At 36.2% G+C, this 25,286-nt stretch overlaps 1 protein-coding gene across 4 annotated transcripts in view; it reads right to left on the bottom strand.

Moving 5' to 3' along the window:
* Positions 1 to 21,636, bottom strand: part of LOC125659344 (prominin-1-like) — a 92,397-nt gene extending 70,761 nt beyond the window's left edge. For 2 of the 4 annotated variants that reach the window (XM_048890996.2, XM_048890998.2), the window contains exons 1-2: positions 21,390 to 21,636; positions 3,983 to 4,364 (exon numbers count right to left, since the gene is read on the bottom strand). In XM_048890996.2, coding sequence (XP_048746953.2) covers positions 3,983 to 4,259 — 277 coding nt within the window. In that variant the 5' untranslated portion in view covers positions 4,260 to 4,364; positions 21,390 to 21,636. Of the gene's footprint in view, positions 1 to 3,982; positions 4,365 to 17,620 lie in introns of all 4 variants that reach the window. The other 2 variants (XM_048890997.2, XM_056150593.1) reach the window with 2 other exon arrangements.
* Positions 21,637 to 25,286: the final 3,650 nt, after the last annotated feature.

Genomic DNA, 25,286 nt, shown 5'->3' with positions numbered 1-25,286 from the left:
GGCATGAACTGCAATGCCTCACTCTAGCATACTTAATGAAGCAGTGTGTTAGCACTTCATATAGCAGTGTGTTAGCGCTTCATCAGCAATTTTTTCCCTTATATAACTGGTACCGATAAACGGTACCATTCCCAATGCCAAAAACCGTTGATTTTTCCCAATTTTGAGACTAAAAATTCCCAATTCACTTGCCAAAACATAAAGGGTGTTAAGAAAATTCGTTCCGTTTGTAAATTTAAAAAATTAAATAGAAAAACTAAATATTTTTGTTTCAAATTTTTACTGGTAACACTTTAGAATTTGTTTTCCATTATATCGATAGTTATCCTTCCCTATGTGCACTCTCTCGTGTTGCTATGGAGTGATGTAAACATAATGTCTATTACGTCATGAAATAAATATGCCGAGTTCGTTGAAAAAGCAGACGTCCTGTACAAGTGTCGATACAATTAATGAACGAGCTCAAGCTTTGGCTTTATTAGATGCAGGATTAAGTGTGAAGGATGTGGCTAAGCAACTATGTAAAAGTGAGCGATGGGTAACAAAGTGGAGACGAAGGCGAGAGCAAAATAAACAACTAACCGATCAACCGAGATCCGGTCGGCCATCGAAAATAGTGGGGGTAGTAAAGAAAAAAGTGGAGAACATAAAATACAAAAGAGGAAAATCAACAAGAAAATGCAGCAAGGAACTTAAGAACTCAGGCTTTAATGTAAGTCATGTAACTGTTTATAATTATTTGCGAAAAGTTAAAAAATGGAAGGCATTTAAAAGATCGAGAAATCAACTACTGACAAAAAAACAGAGGCAAAAGAGATTGAAATTTGCTCGTGATCACAAGCATTTGACGGCTGAAGACTGGGAGAACTACATCTTTAGTGATGAATCTACAAAATATTTGTTTCATGTTCCGAACCGACAGGACGATGTTGTATGGGGGTCCCAGTCAGATGAGGTTCCAGACGTAAGCTGTGTCAAGTCAAGCGCTAAAGTCATGATATGGGGTGCGATGGGAGTTCAGGGTTTGTCCAAACTTCACATTGTTCCAGTCGGCAAAACTATTAATGCTGACTATTATGTGAAGAAAATTCTTCAAAAAGAACTAAAACCTGCTCTGAATCGACAGAAAAATAGTGGTAGGATTGACGAACGAAAGTTGGTTCAATATCCAGGACACGCTACGTTTGTTCAAGATGGAGCGACACCTCACACTGCCCTCCTAACACAAAATTGGTGTGAAAATAATTTACCAAACTTTATTTCGAAAGAAGAATGGCCAGGCAATTCCCCAGACCTAAATTGTATAGAAAATCTTTGGAGTATTCTGAACAGCGAGGCCTACAAAGATCCGCGCCCAACAACAATGAACCAATTACGCCGCCGACTTCAACGTACATGGAGGGAGATACCTCAGAAACATTTGATTTCTTTAATTCATTCAATGCCAAACAGAATTAAAAATGTATTGAAAAACAAAGGTGGACTGTCTGGTTATTAAAAACATAAAAACTTGTATATGAGTTGTTTATAAATAAGTTTAGGCATAATGTGAATCATGGAACGAACTTTCTTAACACCCTTTAGATCACTGACATCGTGATTTACTTAGTCTGAAACGTTGTACGAGTTAACTAAAATGTTCACTTCCGGCATTAAATCGAAAGTACAGATCAAGTATTGAAGAGCTATGACAATTCTAAAACGAGCCTACGATGATTCCCTATGTCTCACAACAGCAAATATTACCATAAAGTTTGTAAAGTGATGAATACTTCTTGTTTTGTTCTTTCTTTTCTTTTGTTTTGGTTGAAATCATTTGCCGATGCGTTGGTAGAAAATTCCCAATTTGTTCAATTTTGACGCTATATTTCCCAATTGAATGGGTACCGGTACCAGTACCAGTGGGTAGAAAAAAATCGCTGTTCATATACCAGTGTGTTAGCGCTTCATATACCAGTGTGTTAGCACTTCATATACCAGTGTGTTAGCGCTTTATGTAGCAGTGTGTTAGCGCTTCATATACCAGTGTCTTAGCACTTCATATGCCAATATGAAGCATTTCAGTTCATACCCTCATGTATTTTCAAAAGTGTAGTCTTTGAAATAACCCGGTAGCCTGATGCCCGGAGCCTAGTAAAATCGGGAGCAGGCATGTAAAAATCACATAATCAGTAGCCCGCTTGGCATGTCTAATTTTGTGCAAGAAAATCCCTTTCCTTTTAATCATCGGACAAGTTTACTATGAAGTTAATTCATACAGTCGATCATTCAAGATTGTTATCTGAATGTTACATGAGTACCTCCTGCAAATGATACTTTCTAGTACAACTTAACTTTTAATGTATTACAAATTGTTGTCGTGCAGACATTTTTAGAAAAGCGTCAACATGTAGTAATAGTACCGAGCAATTACAGATGCGTCGTCAGATACCCACACAGTAGAGGACGAGATCAGTTGTGGGCATCCGACGACGTTATATAGATGCAGCATGCGCATTTGTTCAAAATGATACCTGGCCTAAAATACAGTGCTGCGGCAAAGCTGGGTAAAAAAAGACAAAGAGACAAACCCCCGACCCTAATGAACATAAACAAGACTAGAGTAAGAAAAACGTTGGAAACGGGAATTTCACCGGCAAAAGGATAGAATAATAAACATTATTTGCATTATGATTAAACAAACTTTGACCTTTTTGCTGCATCTTTTCTTTTTATCGGGCATGCTAATTCTTGTTTGGGCAGGTAATATTGATAGAAATACCTGCCCAAAGGGCAGGTATTTCATAATAGTTTTCATGAACACTGAAAATTAAATTTATTTCTTAATGTATAAATTACATTTTATACTTTCATCCTGTCAGAATTCCCAGCTCTTAAAATGGACACTCTATATATTTATCAAGATTCATATGCGCAATGTTTAGCATTACCACAGCAGGTGCGTGAAGAAATGGTGATTATTACAATTTGTAACAATATCATCAGATAAAACCAGTCGAAATGTGAATCATCTTCCTGTTTTAGATTGATTAAAGCCCAAGGTTGCCTTAATTGAGAAGATGAGAATACAATTTCAACACTCTAAATCTAAATTTTTGCCAATTTAAAGGTAAATTATATTAGATCAGAATTCAGTATTTACAAGTTCTTTACATTTGGTCAATACCAGTGTGCGAATTTAACCACGGACCGATAGACATTGTCTATAGAAAATCGAGTCGGTCTATAACAATCGAAATAGCTATAGACCGGCTTGTCTGTAGGAATTCTGAGTAAAAAAAAATGATTCCCGCCACTTATTAAACATATACCAGTTTATATGTATTACGCTGATGTTTCTGTTCACCCCTTAGCTGTAAAATTCAAATAAGATTATTCCATTTTCAACGGGGGGGTATCAATTTGATATTTACTTCAATATATGCCATTTTCATGCAAATGGCCTTTTTTGAACAGTTAAAATATGTGGAAGGTGCATCAAACCGAAACCGATCAGTAAAACAAGTTCCAGCAAGGCTAAAGTCGCAGAGAATTATGAAAAAACAAAACCTAGTAGAAGTGACTTAGATGAAGAATCAGACAGTGAAACTGAGCGGGATCAAAATGAAAAAGAGAAAACGAAATTCTAATTGAAAATCTTGTGCATGAAATTGAAAAAGAATATAATTAAATTATGAACGAATTACCAAATCGAATTTGTGTCTATTATTTATTTTTTAATAACAATGAATATTGCATGTTAAATTTCGGTCTAAAGGAATTTGTTGTGGTCTATAGGGAATAAAATAACTATGGACCCAAAGTCTATAGGACTTTAAAGTTAGTTTCGCACACTGCAATACCATGTGGATATGTTAAGTTAAGGCAGTTGACACAATATACCGTATATATATGTATTTCCTATTGAATTGAACTTTGTAGTCAGTTGACAATACATACTGTATTTGTAAGTTAATTGACTTTATACAACATGCATACATACCCCAAGGAATACCATATGGAAAAACTGCACCATTGATAAAAGACTTGGCAAAATTATAGAGCGGGGTAAGTCCGGATGCATCATATTTGATGTTCCCCGCGGAGTATGTGTCATAACTTGGTACAGGAGCCCACGTGATAAAGCTGCTGGCATTGGCAGAATTCCCCCCCGAATCTGACACTACTTCTGGGGTTAACACTGGATCAGCACACCATCCCCCACTCAACCAAGCCAGTAAAATCACTATCCCCCCTCCACATTTCATCTCTCTCCTCATTGTAATTCTGAAGGAAAAAAATGGCTGTACGTTTTCTTCAGTGTCACATCTTGTTTTATGTTCTGGTTGGTACTGCTAGGTATAATCACAGAAATTCTGTTTCACCTGAAAACAACAAAAATCAATACACCAGGTGAAGTCTCTGCATCTTAAGTGAATTGGGTCTGATGTAAACCTTAATTTAAAATCAATCACATCAAGTACACCATAACAGGTGCACAGTCACAAACTAGCACTTCTAATTAAATATCTACAACAAACTGCCATCAATTAAGGCAATTATACTATCTAATTCAGGCATACGACATTGGAAGTTCACCTTGAATCTTATATCTACTGATAAATTCACTGGGACCCATTGTAGTATAATACGAAATACAATATTACCATGTGTTTTCTTTCATAACCTTGATAATGTAAAATCAGAATACAGTCAATTACTAGTACTCTTTACACACACACAGATATAAGGACACTATATACTAATAAGGGAAGGGTTAACAATTTCTGAAGTCTAATCCATTTATCTATACTAGATATTATAGGGTTATTGAACTTATATCGGTGAATATTGGCACGAGTTGGCTGTGAAAATGCACGAGCTTGCGAGTGCATTTTGACAGCCAACGAGTGCCAATATTCACCTATATAAGTTCAATAACCCTTTTATTATATAGCTAAAGTATTTGGTTGTTAAGTTATATCCATTTTCACTCAAACTACTCCAAAATAGACGAGAATTCATCAATATTGCCAGTGTGCAATAACAGCATGCATTTCTTAACTGTTCAATATTTAACCCATCATTAATGCATGAAGCAAACTGATTTTGTAAATGGGGACATCATAATTTATGTACAGTAAAACATAATGCTTAAGTAAATATCAAATACCGGCTCTGTCAAATTCGGAGGACCGTCGTCTGCCATTTTTGCTTGTTTACGTCGTTACGGTAACGTCAATATTGAACGCTCATACTCGGAATGTTTCGGGCGCATACAATTTACGCAATGTAAAGTTAGCGTTCAATAAATTCTCAGGATATTGAACGCTAACATTCTCTAGATTTTACGCAGATTTTATATTAGACTATTTATTAGCTATATAATAAAACAAAATATTGTTTATAATTCTTACACACAATTACAGCATCATCATAAAATATTGTTATGTTTCAGTTTTTTTTCAAATAAGTCTGTAGGTGACTGCTTTTGAAAGGTGAAAATTATCCTAATTTACCAGCAAATTAATTGATTCAATTCAATTGAATTTCATTCATCATGGGTACTGAGACCAGTTTGATTGGTTTTCAAATTAAACATGTGTCTGGAAATTAAAGTACATAAATTACAAAGGCAGTACATCTGTACTCTACAGCAACTGGTAACCATGGTGACACAGAAACCAATACAACAATGGAAGTCACTATATATAGCTTGTAAAGGTGATCAAGTGATTGTGTCGGAATGGTTTTTCTAGGGAGAACCTGACTCATAATGGATTGATATGTGGATTTATCAACACTGCAGGTGCTGTCCAATGTAGCACGGGTTTATTCAAATATATGCCTGTATCTAATTTGACCTTGTAAGGCTGTTGTTTCTAAACCATGTATAATTTTTATATTGTGCACTTTGTAAAGAATTAATTTGCTACTGCATTTGGGACTAAAAATAAAATACAGATCTTAATCATGTTAATTATGATATTCAGTACACCAGACAGCTAGCAGTTTCACGTGAAGGTGCCATTAAGGTGGTCGGTTGTCAATTGTACTCAAAATTTTCATCTATTCAATTACATGCCAAAGTTCATAATGAAAATTTCACTTTCTTGATCTAAAATTGACAGCTACTAAAAGAGATTTGGCAAATTGAACATTCTTTTTTATGCCTTGCTATCAAGGGCCTAGGCCTTTTTAAGGAAAATTTAGATAGAAACATTTACTTGAAATTGGGAAAAACATTTCATACAAGGTAGGGGAAAAACCAAACCAGTGCAATAAGGTATAATTGAACTCCCTGACTTTTAATTTGGCCAAAGCTTACCTCATTAGAATAAACAGAGGCCAAAGAAATATGGTTTAGATAGATCTACTATGCAATTTTGAGGCAAAAATTTCATTTGTGGGCCTGTGAAGGAGATTAATGAACAGGTCTACACAAAATTGAGAAGATTCAGTAAACTAAATACAAGATTATCATATATATATCTTTAATTCTTTTTCTTATGTATGCTTGTATTCATTACAAATCACTCTCCTCATGAATGAAAGCTTAAATTTCGAACATCTGTCATCTTGACTTACATGACCTAAAATGTGAATTTGCCTATGTGCTAAAGATAGAACATCTTTTACATGTTTTGGGTTATTTTCATTATCGGAAGGGGGGGGGGGGGGGGCAAACATTTTAGACCATACGGAAGCCACCACCACCGCCCCCCCCCTCCCCCCCCCCCTTTGGAAAACGATGCTCTGTACTTGCCTGGTAACTGCTGACATTTCTAATTTACAAGGAATTGGTTCCCCCAAAAGACTTAATCAAATTTTTTTTTTTTTAAAAAATACCTTGTTTTTGTATGAAACATTTGGTCAAAAACTTGTTTGGAAACTCACTAATTTCTGTGGAAACGAGGGGGTTATTCATACTCGGTCTGAGGGGGTGGGGGGGGGGACCGAATATAAATAACCCCCTCGTTTCCACAGAAATTAGAAACTCAATTAAGCCACACGACGTTTTACCGTTCTTGTCCAAGACTTCTAAAGTATAATAGTGTCACTAACCTAATATTAGGCTTATCGTGTATTGGATTATTCGCTCATCTTCACAGTTTTACAGAAATCTAGTGAAAATATCGGATGCTTTTAACAGGCTTACTGAAATTAGCACTGCTTTCACTAACATTTGTTTTTTAAATCATGAAAGTTCATGTTCTGGGCCTACCACTTTCATCAAACTCCCGCGATCAACTTACGCATGCTCAACTTACAGGAAACGATTCTTTCAAACGGAAGCCAGATTCAAGTAAAGTTGATTGTATAGTATACGAAGTATACAAATAATGAAAAATGGGTAGAATGACGTCGATGTAACGTCGGAAGTAGTTGAACGTTAGTTGTGACGTCGGTCTCGTAAGGATCACGCGCTCGTAGCCGAGTAGTCACGATTGGTAACGTACATATATTCTCAATCGGATCACACTCGTCCTTTTCCGTAACCACGGAAATGGCCGAGTTGTTGTACGATTGCGTACATATCCTCATTTTTACCGAAATAAATGAAGAAATAAAAGCTAAGATAAACACAAACGTCAAGAAGATTTAAAAAAAACACCAAAAACACGCTTTGATTTCAACCAGATTTCAACTATATAAAACGCAGCTGACCTTAGAAAGATGGTCATTTGAAGTGACCGTGTACCTTTTGGCTTCTTTTATGTACAACAATATCATTTATGAGTTAATTAGGTATGCCCGTTTTAAGTGTGGAATGATGAAATGGATTTAAACTCTGGCAGATGTTGTAAATGTGCCATTTCTACCGATTTTATATGGGGGGAGGGGGTGTTCTAGCGCACATTTTGTTAAAGTTTTGTAGAATGACCCATGCACGTATTTTGGCATATTTTCAAATCGTGTTAGTTCTTTCAAACACTCGTGGACAGTATCAGCGATAGTTTCAATTTGACTCGGTCGCTATAAAAACTTGCAAGTCTACATTGAAAGATGGTTTAGATGTCCGCAGTAAACCCACTAATCTAGGTCCGCAGTAAATCCACTAATCTAGCAATAAATCCACTAATCTAGGTCCGCAGTAAATCCACTAATCTAGGTCCGCAGTAAATCCACTAATCTAGATCTGTTGAATTATTAGAACTTCGCACGTGTATCTATCCGTTGACCTTCGAAATATTCAAACTCACGATGAAACCACTATGTAAGAAATCTCAATTCAAAAACCTCTAATTCTCGTCATAACATAGTATTACAAGATGCTTTTGGTGAAGATACTAATCTTTTTTACAATGGGTTTAAATCGTGACAAAGAAAACACTCAAGGATTTGTAAACTTTGAATATGTCCTCAAATGTGAAATGACCTTGTATACATATATAATAAGAATGAGATAATTAAGAGGGCGAACTCTTTTTCTATAGTTCTCTGTAAATTATGTATATATAGCAAATGAAATTCAGCAAAATTTGAAATTTTCTGTCGATAAATTTTACAAAATTGAGAACTGGTAGGGGAAATTGGGGCAAGTGGGACACTTTAGATTATTTTTGATATTCCATACTAATAGAGATGTATTTATAAAAGTTTAATGTCATGCAATAAAAGATAGATATGTTAAATTTCATTTCTCAGGTATGAAATTCTTTCAGAAGCATTACTCCAAAAAGAAGGGAGACAAATCGTATAACTGCTGAGTGTCCCAGTTGCCCTTCTGTAATGGGGTAACTGGGACAACAATGTTGATACCTAAAGTTAGAAGATTAAGTGGGGACAAGGACAAACAAGGGGTTCCTCCTCTCTCTCCAACCCGTTTTCCTAATCTCTCCTCATCCCATCTTGTCGTTCAGCCCCTTAAATTCTCTCCCCAGCCCGTTTTCCTCCCTCCTTCCCTCGATCCTTCAACCCCCCCCCCCCCCTCCTTTCCCGATCAATCTTGACATTAAACACAGGTAAAACCGGCAAAGTGCTTCAGATTCGATTATCTATTAAATATTGAGCATAAGTTCAATTATATACCTATCAATTGTCAACCCAAATCCACAGTTAGCCATTTCTAGAATATGACCAACAAGCTGATTCTCTTGATCCGATGTGAAGTACACGGTTGGTCGGGAGGCTGGGGCATCAGTATCTTGTTCTCATTTCGCACTCATTTCATGCGTAGATTTTAGTATTGCAGACAGTAATTCTGCAGCTTTGCGAAAGCTTAGTTTATCACATGTAGGCCTAATTTTTAATGCTTTTTTCATAGACGATTAAGACCACTTTACTTGTTTGGGGTTTTGGATTTTCTTTCGTCTTGCCATTACACCTACTCAAAACACTTGTTCAAACATGCACATACCATATACATGTAATCATAAGCGAATTATAACGACCTTTATTATGTTTGAAATCTAAGATTATTAATTGAATCAAATTTGCTGTGTTTTAAAATAGAGAATTATAAATTTATTATTTATCCTTTAAACATTATGAACTATCCAAAACCCTGCACAATTCACCAAATCTAAGGATATAATTTTATTTGAAATGCATAAAATCTGATTTTCTAAAATACAACTTGAACACCTGTCCCACTTACCCCAATTCAAAAAGGAAATAATCATGTGGAGAATAATATACATTCAAATAATTATTATTGTAATTATTGTACTGGCATTACTACCAACACGTTAAATGAATAACGAAGATTTGGAAACAGCAGTGGTTTTAACAGAAATGGTTGAGAATAATCCCATTCGCAATTATTTAATTGCACAATGTGTTTATCAAAATTATCAATTTGTGACGTCACAATATCTCAGACCACAACATCCGGTACGATGTCGTATATTAATTCAATTTTCGTAAATACTCTAGTCAATTTTAATGTGATAAGATATAAATACTTTGCAAAAAAATGTTTATATCAATATTAGCATATAAATTTTCCGCTTCTAAGTATTTTATAAGGTGCATGGTTGTGTTTTGTAAAAGCCGTCATGAAAATAAATGGTGTCTTTATCCCGAAGGAATTTCTTATTCTGAAATGGAATGGGTCATTGATAAATTGCATGGTACTCAACATTTTTCGCGAGTGTTTGTTACGTTTTACAAATCGAGGTATTGGAAAGTGATTAGAACGTTTATCCATATAATTTTAACAAATCAAATTGTTAAATAATTTGTATGATAACAGTTATAATATCTACATCGACAACCCCCCTTCTTATTGCGTAACATACACAAAATGTGCTTACCTTTCGGATCAAAGACCCGATAATTGTTCTGTTTATTTCGTCTTCAGCTGCCAAATTTCACTTTTTAGCAGACGACACTGAGGTAATGTTTTCAACAGAAGAATTTCATACTAGGGCTATAAAGGATTTTTTAACTACCAATCAAAAATATTACAGTGTCCCAGTTACCCTGATGTCCCAGTTGCCCCAATTTACCCTAGATATGACAGGTGAACAAACTGAAGATGTTTTACTTGACCAGAATAAGATACATTCAGAGACGAGTATGTAACCGTACTAAATTACTATATTCATACAATTGTAAACCCTACAAATCTCACTCAGACCAGACATGTTTTCTTTATTCATACAAGCTGCTCTAAAACTTATGACTATAGACTAACCTGTACAATGTACTTAGGTCCGCTTTTAAGAAATAACAATCTGAGTCACTATTTTGCTTACATATATACACTTACCGCAAATATATATATTGTTATTGTGGTGGTGGTTGACGTTCACCTAATGCATTTAATGGTGCTCTTGTCGTCAATAAAATCTTGAATCTTGCATTCTTCTCACACAGTTAGAATCAGGCCCTACATATCTCAGCATTCTTCTCACATAGTTAGAATTAGGTCTTACATATCTCAACATTCTTCTCACACAGTTAGAATTAGGCCTTACATATCTCAGCATTCTTCTCACACAGTTAGAATCAGGCCCTACATATCTCGTTATTCTTCTCACACAGTTAGAATTAGGCCTTACATATCTCAGCATTCTTCTCACACAGTTAGAATTAGGCCTTACATATCTCAGCATTCTTCTCACACAGTTAGAATTAGGCCTTACATATCTCAGCATTCTTCTCACACAGTTAGAATTAGGCCTTACATATCTCAGCATTCTTCTCACACAGTTAGAATCAGGCCCTACATATCTCGTTATTCTTCTCACACAGTTAGAATTAGGCCTTACATATCTCAGCATTCTTCTCACACAGTTAGAATTAGGCCTTACATATCTCAGCATTCTTCTCACACAGTTAGAATTAGGCCTTACATATCTCAGCATTCTTCTCACACAGTTAGAATCAGGCCTTACATATCTCAGCATTCTTCTCACACAGTTAGAATTAGGCCTTACATATCTCAGCATTCTTCTCACACAGTTAGAATTAGGCCTTACATATCTCAGCATTCTTCTCACACAGTTAGAATTAGGCCTTACATATCTCAGCATTCTTCTCACACAGTTAGAATTAGGCCTTACATATCTCAGCATTCTTCTCACACAGTTAGAATTAGGCCTTACATATCTCAGCATTCTTCTCACACAGTTAGAATTAGGCCTTACATATCTCAGCATTCTTCTCACACAGTTAGAATTTGGCCTTACATATCTCAGCATTCTTCTCACACAGTTAGAATCAGGACTTACATATCTCAGCATTCTTCTCACACAGTTAGAATTAGGCCTTACATATCTCAGCATTCTTCTCACACAGTTAGAATTAGGCCTTACATATCTCAGCATTCTTCTCACACAGTTAGAATCAGGCCCTGCATATCTCAGCATTCTTCTCACACAGTTAGAATCAGGCCCTACATATCTCAGCATTCTTCTCACACAGTTAGAATTAGGCCTTACATATCTCAGCATTCTTCTCACACAGTTAGAATTAGGCCTTACATATCTCAGCATTCTTCTCACACAGTTAGAATTAGGCCTTACATATCTCAGCATTCTTCTCACACAGTTAGAATTAGGCCTTACATATCTCAGCATTCTTCTCACACAGTTAGAATTAGGCCTTACATATCTCAGCATTCTTCTCACACAGTTAGAATTAGGCCTTTACATATCTCAGCATTCTTCTCACACAGTTAGAATCAGGCCCTACATATCTCAGCATTCTTCTCACACAGTTAGAATCAGGCCCTACATATCTCAGCATTCTTCTCACACAGTTAGAATCAGGCCCTACATATCTCAGCATTCTTCTCACACAGTTAGAATCAGGCCCTACATATCTCAGCATTCTTCTCACACAGTTAGAATCAGGCCCTACATATCTCAACATTCTTCTCACACAGTTAGAATCAGACCCTACATATCTCAGCATTCTTCTCACACAGTTAGAATCAGGCCCTACATATCTCAGCATTCTTCTCACACAGTTAGAATCAGGCCCTACATATCTCAGCATTCTTCTCACACAGTTAGAATCAGGCCCTGCATATCATACTATCTGATCCAACAAGAAGTGTACTTCCAATTAAGTGCGACATGCATACAGTATGCAATAAAGTGTTTTTACAACGACACCATCAGAACAAACACGACCCAAAGTCAGAACAAACACGACCCAAAGTCAGAACAAACACGACCCAAAGTCAGAACAAACACGATCCAAAGTCGTATTCATGTTCATCGCGCGAAGCTTTTTTGTTTGTTTGTTTGTTTGTTTGTTTGTTTGAGGTGGCCTTTTTCTTTATTTGTTCGATAAATTAATTGTTCCATTTTAAGACACATTAAGCAATTTTGAAGTATGAATCTAATAATGCAATTCTGCAATGAAATAATGGTCATGCATGTTTGCGTCATTTGCACGCCATCATGATTTAGCTTCTTCAATAGAAAATTGCCTTTAAAAGCATTTAGGCGGATTTAGGATTTCAATTTAGAGGGGCGTGGGAAAAATCCGAGAAACAAGGGGTCTGGGTTACGGTTAGGATTGCATTTAGGTCCCCGGTACGCCCTCAGGGGAGTCCAGGGGATTTGCCCCCCGGGGCACCCATTATTTAATTGTACCTTAATAATGAAATCTGGTGTAAAACTAATATACATGTAATTTTATTTAGTACACATGCTGCAATCTAATTTGGGAATAAATGATGTTTCAGTTTGATAATGTTGATGTTTCCCTGTGTTCAGCATTGACTTGGGTGACTTCCGTATTTAAATTATGTTTTCTCCACAATTACACGTATATCGCTTGGATTCGAATTTACTACTAGTATTTAAAGAGTACTCTTTTTATATACAATAGGAAATTCGAACCCAATTGTCCGTGGTTTTCTCTGAACTTTTTCGATATATGTACATGTTGTAGCTTAAGATCCTTTGAGGCGAGCCTGCTGATTTTAAAATGAATTTCATCTAAGTTCCTGTTGCATATCCCGACGCATCCAATATTGAAAAACTAAAATCATTTATGATTTTTAAAAAAATCTCTCAAGTGCTCTTACATAAATGACAGTACACGTAATGCGCCGTGAGAATTCATATTAAATTGTTTTTGGATTTTGTTATTAATTTTAGATAAAGTATTTCATGTTACAATTTCCTTGTGTCTCTTTGGAATTAGTTTAGAATATCTAAAATTTTAGCGGCCGATTTAATGTGCTTTTTTTTTTATTCTAACGTTACATCATTATTAGCATATGTTGAAGTCCAGTCTCTTGTGTAATATCTTCGATGGTTGTGGCAGTAACAATGGCAACGAACATTTTGATTAATTATGTGCACGCGTGATATGTAATATTTTTCATTCATAATAGAACCACGTACGAATTACAACTCTACGTGATAAATCTGTATGAGTTTGCATACCTAACATAACTACCACAAGGAACATTACATTCATTACAGATAAAACATGTTTTGAATTTTCATTGAGCTTAATTTAATTCTCTCTCTCTCTCTCTCTCTCTCTCTCTCTCTCTCTCTCTCTCTCTCTCTCTCTCTTCAAATTTTCAAAGCATGCATCCAACTGATGTCTTTATTCTGACAAATCTTTAGTGCAATTTCTTCTTTTTTTCAAAACAACTATAAAAAATTACCATTGTTATAAATAAAAATAACAGGGGGAAATTGCTTTTTAGAATTATTAACGATCAATATAAAGACATTAATCAGCTGTGTTTTCAAAGTTGGGTATTGATCTTCATTTTATCCCCCTTTCAAGAATTCATTTTATGCTTTTATTTTTTATTAGTCACAGAAAATGATCCACGAATATGGCTGTCGGGGAGACAAGTGACGGATGATCACGAATTCTAAAACAAACTAACAATTACATAGACGGAGACTGGCGTAGAAGAAATCCTAGATCCGCCCCGTAAGTACAGTGTAATACCTTCACTCGATGTTGTTTGTCCAAATGAAAAGTCAGTAGTCAACAGAAAATCGTGTTGAGTAATCTTTTTGAATAAAGTATGTACACAAATATATTTTTGATACTGACGTGAGTAGTTTGATACTGACGTGAGTAGCGCGCGCATGTGCTCGAGGTTGGAGACGTTGTTACGTGGTACGCACTAGTGAGTTGTAATGTTTGAAATGTTGTTATTGTGCGATATGAAGAGGATATCCTAGTAGACGTCACGTTGACTTGAATGACCTTTAGAACATTGACCTCAACATCACCATATCAGCAAACTACAAATAAACCGCGAAATCAACACCATCATCAGCAAACTACAAATAAACCGCGAAATCAATACCATCATCAGAAAACTACAAATAAACCGCGAAATCAATACCATCATCAGCAAACTACAAATAAACCGCGAAATCAATACCATCATCAGCAAACTACAAATAAACAGCGAAATCAACATCACCATCAGAAAACTACAAATAAACCGCAAAATCAACATCATCAATAGAAAACTACAAATAAACCGCGAAATCAACACCATCATCAGAAAACTACAAATAAACCGCGAAATCAACACCATCATCAGAAAACTGCAAATAAACCGCGAAATCAACACCATCATCAGAAAACTACAAATAAACCGCGAAATCAGCACCATCATCAGCAAACTACAAATAAAACGCGAAATCAGCACCATCAACAGAAAACTACAAATAAACCGCGAAATCAACACCATCATCAGCAAACTACAAATAAACCGCGAAATCAACACCATCATCAGCAAACTACAAATAAACCGCGAAATCAACACCATCATCAGCAAACTACAAATAAAACGCGAAATCAGCACCATCAACAGAAAACTACAAATAAACCGCGAAATCAACACCATCATCAGCAAACTACAAATAAACCGCGAAATCAACACCATCATCAGCAAACTACAAATAAACCGCGAAATCAACACCATCATCAGCAAACTACAAATAAACCGCGAAATCAACACCATCAACAGAAAACTACAAATAAACCGCGAAATCAATACCATCATCAGCAAACTACAAATAAACCGCGAAATCAACACCATCATCAGAAAACTACAAATAAACCGCGAAATCGTGAAAAAAAAAAAAATGAACCTTAACGGAGACCGGACGTGTTTAAAAAGTGATTGCTATTTCAGTTCGACGCAAAATTTGATTCCTTTCGAGAAAACTTCACTTTTCATTATAATGATAAAAGCATTGTGCAGTCATACTATTGCGTGACATTTCTGTTATAAAAATGATTTAATCAGTCAAATGTGAACTTCTGGTTCGAAATAATATTCTTGGAGATGACAAAGTCGTCTGCGGACAAAGAATCCATAATACCACTGACGCTCCGCGACACTCAGGTGTCTAATGTTGGAATATATGCTTCAAATCTTGCCAATTTTAGACAGGACATGAATCGTTTTGTTTGTAACCATTCACTAATACAATGTAAATTGATGAATCAGATTTGCAGCATGGCTTAAAGGGAAGAAGAGATGTGTATCTACGCACGTAATTTAACTTGTTGTATATATACACCTATATTTGTCCCGACAACGACCTAAGCTAATCAGGGCATTGTTTGTCGAATAATTACCATTGATCAAATACTCAATACGTGTAGACCGCGAGCCCATGCGTCTGGAGAACATAGGTATCAAAATAACTCAAATATCTGCCCATCATATGGATTTATTTCAATCTAGCTAGTTTTCATAAACGACATTTTTGTAGAACAAATACTATTGGTTGTATTTTTGAGACACATTTTTCAAATGCTAATTACGTATGCAGCTTTTATACACATATCCTACAAAACCGCAGGGTGTTTCTTGAACGATGTTTAATCTTAAAACAAAAGTAATTTAAAAGTTTGTAGTAAACACACATCGTTATTACAGAATCTCTAATGAAGCTTGTCATGTAAAACATAAATTTTTACGTCTGTGAAGGATTTAGGGCAGTGGCGTAGCTAGGGTTGAAATATCCCCCCCCCCCCCCACCCAGAAGCTGAGGACATTTATTGTAATATAAACATTTAACGAAAATGTTTGTAAGGACATGCATACAGTGCTACTCTGTAGCTACGCCACTGTAGGGGGGTCATTTCCAGATCGCTCAACTATTAGATAATTCAAGTTCAAAATTATTTTTAAGTTGTCATACATAATGATACAAGATTATTTGTGCGATATATCTTCTCCTATACTTGTGATTAGAACTCTTTGCGATGAAGTAATAATAAAATGGTCCAATCATGATGAGGACAGCTCTCAGTGTGATGTGCTGATAATGCATAGCAAGAGATTTTGAAATATACCCATTTCCCCCATATCATTGCCGATACCAATGGAAGTGGTTCGTATAGGATACTCGAAACAAGTATTTTCTTCCTGTTTCGTCGGTATCCTGCTTTTGAAGATTAACATTAAACTTCCTGGTGTTACCGTTTACTGTTATGTGAAAACCAGTGACTATAATTTAAGTTTTAAACCTTTTTTTTTGGTGGTGAAACAAAGTTTGAATAACTAGTATGTTCAGTTAACAAAGCGAAACTCCTCACGCTTCACGGGTTGCGAGTTCACAGCATGGGTGTCAACAATATCCGAACTATCAAGTCGTGAGAGATTACCTAATGCTGAATAATCAATCCACAAAAAACCCAGATTTTGTTAATACATGCTTGTGCATGTCTCAAACTAACGATCAAATATTGAATTGTTCACCCCTCCCCTTAACCCACACATAATAAAACAAAACAAACCCCAAAAACCAACAAAATAAAAACACACCCAGTAAAAGACCAGAGAGGTAAAAATATATATATATATATATAAAAGAGGGGGGGGGGGGGAATATAGGGTATAGGGAGTTTCACCTTGCTAACTGAACATACGATGTATATATTCAAAAGGTTTATGCTTTTTAATAAATTTATTCACGACTCGTGTAGGTTTACTTAATAAGTCTATAGTATACGCCTATTTCCATATGATATGTTTCTGTAAGATTTCTACATATTTCGACTGACAATTATGAATTAATCACTAGTAAGCAGAAGGACATGTAAGCTACAGCGATTATTTCTCATCCTCTTTATCATACCAATAAGATATATTCAAGCCACACTTTACAGTATTCTCGTACTAAAGGCTACGTTTCCCTCATATTTCGTAGATTCATTTTCAAAGAAAGCTCACCTTTTAACAACAAATGTTCAAATTTCCAATAAACTTCCACACCAGTAAAGGTTTAAACCACAGAATATGGCCGCGGAAAATTTAATGTCTATTGTTGTATGTATCAGGATGGTGTGTACATACAATGACCGATATTTAAATGCAGATCTATGCTATCAACAACAGTCAACAGGTTGTCGCTGGTAAACCCGGCTAGTACGTTAAAATAACGGGAGACTGTTAATTAAGACTAATTAAATATGAACAAACCAGCACTAGCAGCGAAACAGGAACTATAAAACGGGAAACTATAGAGACTTCTTATCATTGCAAATCCCCTGTGAATGATGCGATGTGTCGCATTTTAAAATCAATTATAACTCATCACAGTCTCTGGGGAAGCAGGGCTGGGAAAGCGTTTGAAATACATGTAATTGTATTGTTTATTTAAAATTGAATTGTAATCAAATGAAAATTACACACAAAAGCTAATGCCCTAAGATGGGCATCTTCGCTAGTCAAGTCAGTGCCAGATTTGCTTACTCTCATCTCATGAGAGTAAGTCTCATCTCGTGAGAGTAAGTCTCATCTCGTGAGAGTAAGTCTCATGAGACATCTCATGAGAGTAAGTCTCATCTCGTGAGAGTAAGCGAGTCGGGCACTAAGCTAGGGTAGATGAGAGATGGGCAACGCCGGGGGCTGATTTCTTTCTCAAACTTCAAGCTCAGGATTCTTATCAAAGTGAGTACTTATATACATGAACAATACAGTGAGTACTTATACATGTATAGTACAGTGAGTACTTATACATGAACAGTACAGCGTCTATATATTACAACACTCCTTTCTTCCAAACTCCGACCCCGCAAACTCACCGTTCAACACACAACTATCACAATTATAGAGGGAACCGGACACACAATTGGGGCAAAAGTAGTATTTTGTTTACCCAGTCTTTAATGGTATACGTACGAGGATGAAATTAGTCGGGCGGAATAATCTCTCATTTTTTAGGTGATTATATTTCTTACAACTTTTATGCGGCGCAGCATGAAATCGATTTAGTAGTGGCACATTCCTACCCCAGGAAAAAAAAATTTACACGTACATTATCACGGTAATGGACATGATAAACAAGCTGATATTTTAGAACGATTTATACACACGAGGATAAATTCAGCAGGTTTTTTTTTATTTTTTATTAAAAAGTTCGAATATGTCAGTTCTTATGTATTTTAAGAAAAGAAAAACCTTGAGAATAAATTTCATTTTTCAAAATACATGGGAGGTATGAACTGCAAAGCTTCATGACGACATGTACCGCGATTTCACGAGAAGCAGGCCGGGGTGAGGCGTTGCAGTTCATACCTTCATATAATTCCAATATTATTTGTTACAATTGTTTTGATTGGACAAAAATAAGAACAAGAGTTTATACATCAATAAATCCGAAAACGCGATGTATTCATACACGCCTGAAAACAAATAACATAGTGCGGGGAAACTATTCAATTTTTTGCAATTGTTAATAAAGTCAATGAATTGGAATTATAAGAATCAAACATTCTTTTTGAAGAATTTATCGATGTGCAAACTCCGGACATTTTACTCATAAACTTAACATAAAAGTGCTTCGCATAGTATTTTCAAAATTCATATCTACATTCTACTTTCATTTCTGTCAGAATTCTCAGCCGTTAAAATAGATATACTAATCATATATACGTGCACTGTTCACAACTCCCCCGCATTAATTGTTCACAACTCCCCCTCAATCACGAGGAAATGGCTATCATTACAATTTGTGAAGACACCAAAAACAAAAACATTGGAAATGTAAATACAAACATTTATTGATAATTTTGATTTCTTTCTGTCGCCATGTATGGGTTATGGAAAGAAATCTACACACGTGAAACTTATTGAAATTACGTCATTGTTGTGAAACTTACAGATTTTTGTGAAACTTAAGAGATTTGTCATCATTGATGTGAAACTTTCAGATTTGACATCATTGATGTGAAACTGACAGATTTGTCATTATTGATGTGAAACTTACAGATTTGTCATTATTGATATGAAACGTACAGATTTGACATCATTGATGTGAAACTGACAGATTTGACATCATTGATGTGAAACTGACAGATTTGTCATTATTGATGTGAAACTTACAGATTTGTCATTATTGATATGAAACGTACAGATTTGACATCATTGATGTGAAACTGACAGATTTGACATCATTGATGTGAAACTGACAGATTTGACATCATTGATGTGAAACTGACAGATTTGACATCATTGATGTGAAACTGACATATTTGTCATTATTGATGTGAAACTTACAGATTTGGCCTCATTGTTATATATCTCGTTTTGAATAAAAGACAAATTATTACATTTAACTTCCATCACGTACACATCGCAATTAAATAGTCGATCAACCTTGCAATCAATCCCTTGAGTAATGACACTTTAATTAAATGCCCCAATAGTCGAGAATCAATGCAAGATTAAAATATATATGAGCTGGTATTACGTAGTCCCTTTGTCAAAGAGTATATACACGTACATCTAAATTACATTCATTTTTTACATAATAATTATTACATCATAATCTTAGGTACAAAAATAATCTTATCTGATACATGTAATATAAGTAACTCTGTGCACAGACTACGATAGCCTTTTTTAATTACTGTTATTATCATAATTCTATAAAGCGATTGTTATAGCACGCAATGGTGTTTGTCTTGTACTTTTTTTATCGGACGCTGCATTTTTTATATATATGTTTAAATTGTTTTGAATGGCATGAATTTCATATCGTCCCATGATGGCCAATTATTCTTCAAGGAATTTTGAGGGGGGGGGGTGGTCAATAATAATTTGGGGGTGGGAGGGGGGGGGTGAAATATACATACTTCATACTTTGCAGATCTAGTCATAGGCATGGATCGCAACAATACCCCTGTGTTTTTGTGCTAATAAGATAGTGTATCTATATATCTCAGAACACCCCCTCCTTTTCCCCTCAACGATCTGAAATTTTTTGTCCCACGTATAAATTTGGAGACCTTTAAAATTCTACTTTAAACGCCGATTTTAAATATTTCTCCCATTACAATACCCTGTAATCGAACTTTGTTTGAACTTGCATGCACACGATAATTGACAGGCGGCTGGGGGATGAAGATTTTATGTGACCACGTGATTTGGCAACAACCCCAAATGTTTCTGACCATCACGCTATACGAATCGGAATCACACATACGCACATTAAAAATTAGAATAAGCAAGTTTGTCGCCATTAAGTGTCAAGAATGTTTTCCTGTCTCCAATGGGTTATTCCATAGACATCCTTCAAAGTAGAGGTGGTTTTTTAAAATTTTTTTTATTTACAATGTATTAAGTGAGAATATCTGCATTTTGACAATTCACTTCTTCCTTGTCTGACAGATCATTTCAATATCCATACAAAGTTATACACACTATGTATTAACTGTTTGGGAAAAAAAGCCTCGAAATCTCACATTGGTGCTGTGATATATATATATATATATATAGAGAGAGAGAGAGAGAGAGAGAGAGAGAGACAGAGACAGAGAGAGGGAGGGAGGAGTGAGTACACGAGAGAAAGAGAGAGGAGTAAGTACACACACATGAGTAAATAATTCTCCTATGGGACGTAACCATCACCCCCCCCCCCCCCAAAAAAAAAACCCCAACAACCCCTATACAATCTTTTCCTCCACAAACAAGATACATGTATTTAAAACTTTGATACCTGTTGTTCGTAGTAAATCCCACACAACACAGCCCGAGCAGTGGTGGTTGCGGGTTATGACACAATCCAGGAAGCTGCACCTCTTAACACGCGCGACTCACGTCCGGAACCTATCTATCAATGAGTGGCCATATACCATTACAAACACAAACAAACACCAGAATTAGGCTATAAAAGCGGGTCTAAGTAAGCACTCGACTCCAGGGATCAAACTCTGCAGATAGATATATTACCATGTATACCCAAAATACCTGGATACGTCACTCTACCATTGGGGAGCCTGTAGGATTTTCGGGCGGTGACAGGACATTGGGAGTTCAACAGTGGAAAGGGGGAGGGGGGCATATGTAATTGTTGAATGATTTCTAGGTCATAAAGGGGATGACACAGAATTTAGCAGTAAAGGAGCCCCACGGACCGCTTCACATTAAACCTTTAATATTAACGATGTTTAGTATATAACATGAAGACACGCACATAGCGTAACTTATATGTTACTCAGTGGTGGATCTATAGGGGGTTACAGAAGTTGGGTTGCATCCCACCCTTTGGTTGAATTTTTTATTTAAAAATAAGAGAAAGGGTCATTTTTTGCCATTGTGGAGTCTTCAATCCCACCTCCCATCTTGGACGGGAAAATACAAATTTGGGTCATATTCCCTTTTGAACCCCCCCCCCCCAAACCCCACAATTTAATTATACATTCTTCCGGACGTTCACCGCAAATGGCAACAGATTCCTTAAATATGACACCCCCATCAATATTTCAGCGATGAGAAGATATACATGTGTTCTCAATACTGCTTTTATCGATTTATCGAACATATCTAGCCATTTATCATATATACAGCTGGGGTCATCCAACTCCCCCATCAACAGGATTTCGTGTGAGCTATGACAAATACTTAAATCCTTAAAATGTCATAACAAGTGTTAATGAACCGCCCATTATCATACAGAACTACAAATAACTTCACTCAAGATTACGTCACGACAGAAGTGTTAATAAATCGCTCTTTATCATTGGCCTTTGATCTGTTCTGAGTTAAGACACAAAGTGAGTATGCTAGAGTCCAAATCACAGCAGTGCTTACATCTACAAACCCACACATAAGTCACAATGACAGCAGTGCTTACATCTACAAACCCACACAAGTCACAATCACAGCAGTGCTGACATCTACACATAAGTCACAATCACAGCAGTGCTTACATCTACAAACCTACACATAAGTCACAATCACAGTAGTGCTTACATCTACAAACACACACATTAGTCACAATCACAGCAGTGCTTACATCTACAAACCCACACAAGTCACAATCACAGCAGTGCTGACATCTACACATAAGTCACAATCACAGTAGTGCTTACATCTACAAACCTACACATAAGTCACAATCACAGTAGTGCTTACATCTACAAACCCACACATAAGTCACAATCACAGCAGTGCTGACATCTACACATAAGTCACAATCACAGCAGTGCTTACATCTACAAACCCACACATAAGTCACAACCACAGCAGTGCTGACATCTACACATAAGTCACAATCACAACAGTGCTGAGATCTACAAACCCACACAAGTCACAATCACAGCAGTGCTGAGATCTACAAACCCACACAAGTCACAATCACAGCAGTGCTGACATCTACAAACACACACATAAGTCACAATCACAGTAGAGCTTACATCTACAAAAAACCCACACACAAGTCACAATCACAGCAGTGCTTACATCTACATACCCACACATAAGTCACAATCACAGCAGTGCTGACATCTACAAACCCAAACATAAGTCACAATCACAGCAGTGCTTACATCTACACATAAGTCACAATCACAGCAGTGTTTACATCTACACATAAGTCACAATCACAGCAGTGCTGACATCTTCAAACCCACAATCACAGCAGTGCTGGGATCTACAAACCTATACATAAGTCACAATGACAGCAGTGCTGACATCTACAAACCCACACATAAGTCACAATTACGACAGTGCTTATATCTACAAACCCACACATAAGTCACAATCACAGTAGTGCTTACATCTACAAACCCACACATAAGTCATAATGACAGCAGTGATGACATCTTCAAACCCACACATAAGTCACAGGGAGCTCAATGTCATTTTAAGTAGAATTTTGGGATAACTCTTTACTTCCGGAAATAACAAAAATCAGTATATGCACCCAGGGGTGCATGAGCCGAGTTGCATGGGATACATTGAAAAGTCAGGAATGATGTGGCATTACCTGGTACATAACAATATCTGTAAATATCATTTGATTCGGATTTAAACTTTCTGAGTTATCATCCGGAAACCAAATATTTCTGAAATTTTCATTCTAAATTAGGTCACTGTGACCTTGACTTTGACCTATTTTCTCAAAAATCAATAGGGGTCTTCCTTACCTGGTACCCAACAATATATCAAAGTTTCATTTGATTCGGATTTAAACTATCGGAGTTATCATCCGGAAACCAAATTTTTCATTCTATTTTCGGTCACTGTGACCTTGACCTTTGACCTCGGCTAAAAACAGAAAAGAATCCAGTATTCATACCTTGATTGATTATCAAAATCAAGGTGTACTTGTACTATAACAGGAACTTAACCACTCTGTTTACCCCATCAGTCAATGTTAAGTTCATTAACCACACACCTAACTGAACTATAACAGGAACTTAACCACTCTGTTTACCCCATCAGTCAATGTTAAGTTCATTAACCACACACCTAACTATGAACTATAACAGGAACTTAACCACTCTGTTTACCCCATCAGTCAATGTTAAGTTCATTAACCACACACCTAACTATGAACTATAACAGGAACTTAACCACTCTGTTTACCCCATCAGCCAATGTTAAGTTCATTAACCACACACCTAACTATGAACTATAACAGGAACTTAACCACTCTGTTTACCCCATCAGTCAATGTTAAGTTCATTAACCACACACCTAACCATGTACTATAACAGAAACTTAACCACTCTGTTTACCCCATCAGTCAATGTTAAGTTCATTAACCACACACCTAACCATGAACTATAACAGGAACTTAACCACTCCGTTTACCCCATCAGTCAATGTTAAGTTCATTAACCACACACCTAACTATAACAGGAACTTAACCACTCTGTTTACCCCATCAGTCAATGTTAAGTTCATTAACCACACACCTAACCATGTACTATAACAGGAACTTAACCACTCCGTTTACACCATCAGTCAATGTTAAGTTCATTAACCACACACCTAACTATGAACTATAACAGGAACTTAACCACTCCGTTTACCCCATCAGTCAATGTTAAGTTCATTAACCACACACCTAACCATGAACTATAACAGGAACTTAACCACTCTGTTTACCCCATCAGCCAATGTTAAGTTCATTAACCACACACCTAACCATGTACTATAACAGGAACTTAACCATTCTGTTTACCCCATCAGTCAATGTTAAGTTCATTAACCACACACCTAACCATGTACTATAACAGAAACTTAACCACTCTGTTTACCCCATCAGTCAATGTTAAGTTCATTAACCACACACCTAACTATGAACTATAACAGGAACTTAACCACTCCGTTTACCCCATCAGTCAATGTTAAGTTCATTAACCACACACCTAACCATGTATTATAACAGAAACTTAACCACTCTGTTTACCCTATCAGTCAATGTTAAGTTCATTAACCACACACCTAACTATGAACTATAACAGGAACTTAACCACTCCGTTTACCCCATCAGTCAATGTTAAGTTCATTAACCACACACCTAACTATGAACTATAACAGGAACTCAACCACTCTGTTTACCCCATCAGGCAATGTTAAGTTCATTAACAGCACAGCTAACTAT

Source organism: Ostrea edulis, chromosome 9 (assembly GCF_947568905.1).
Source record: "Ostrea edulis chromosome 9, xbOstEdul1.1, whole genome shotgun sequence".
NCBI classification, from domain to species: domain Eukaryota; kingdom Metazoa; phylum Mollusca; class Bivalvia; order Ostreida; family Ostreidae; genus Ostrea; species Ostrea edulis.
Note: the sequence above shows the minus strand (reverse complement) of the source record. Positions and strands in the feature narration are given on the sequence as shown.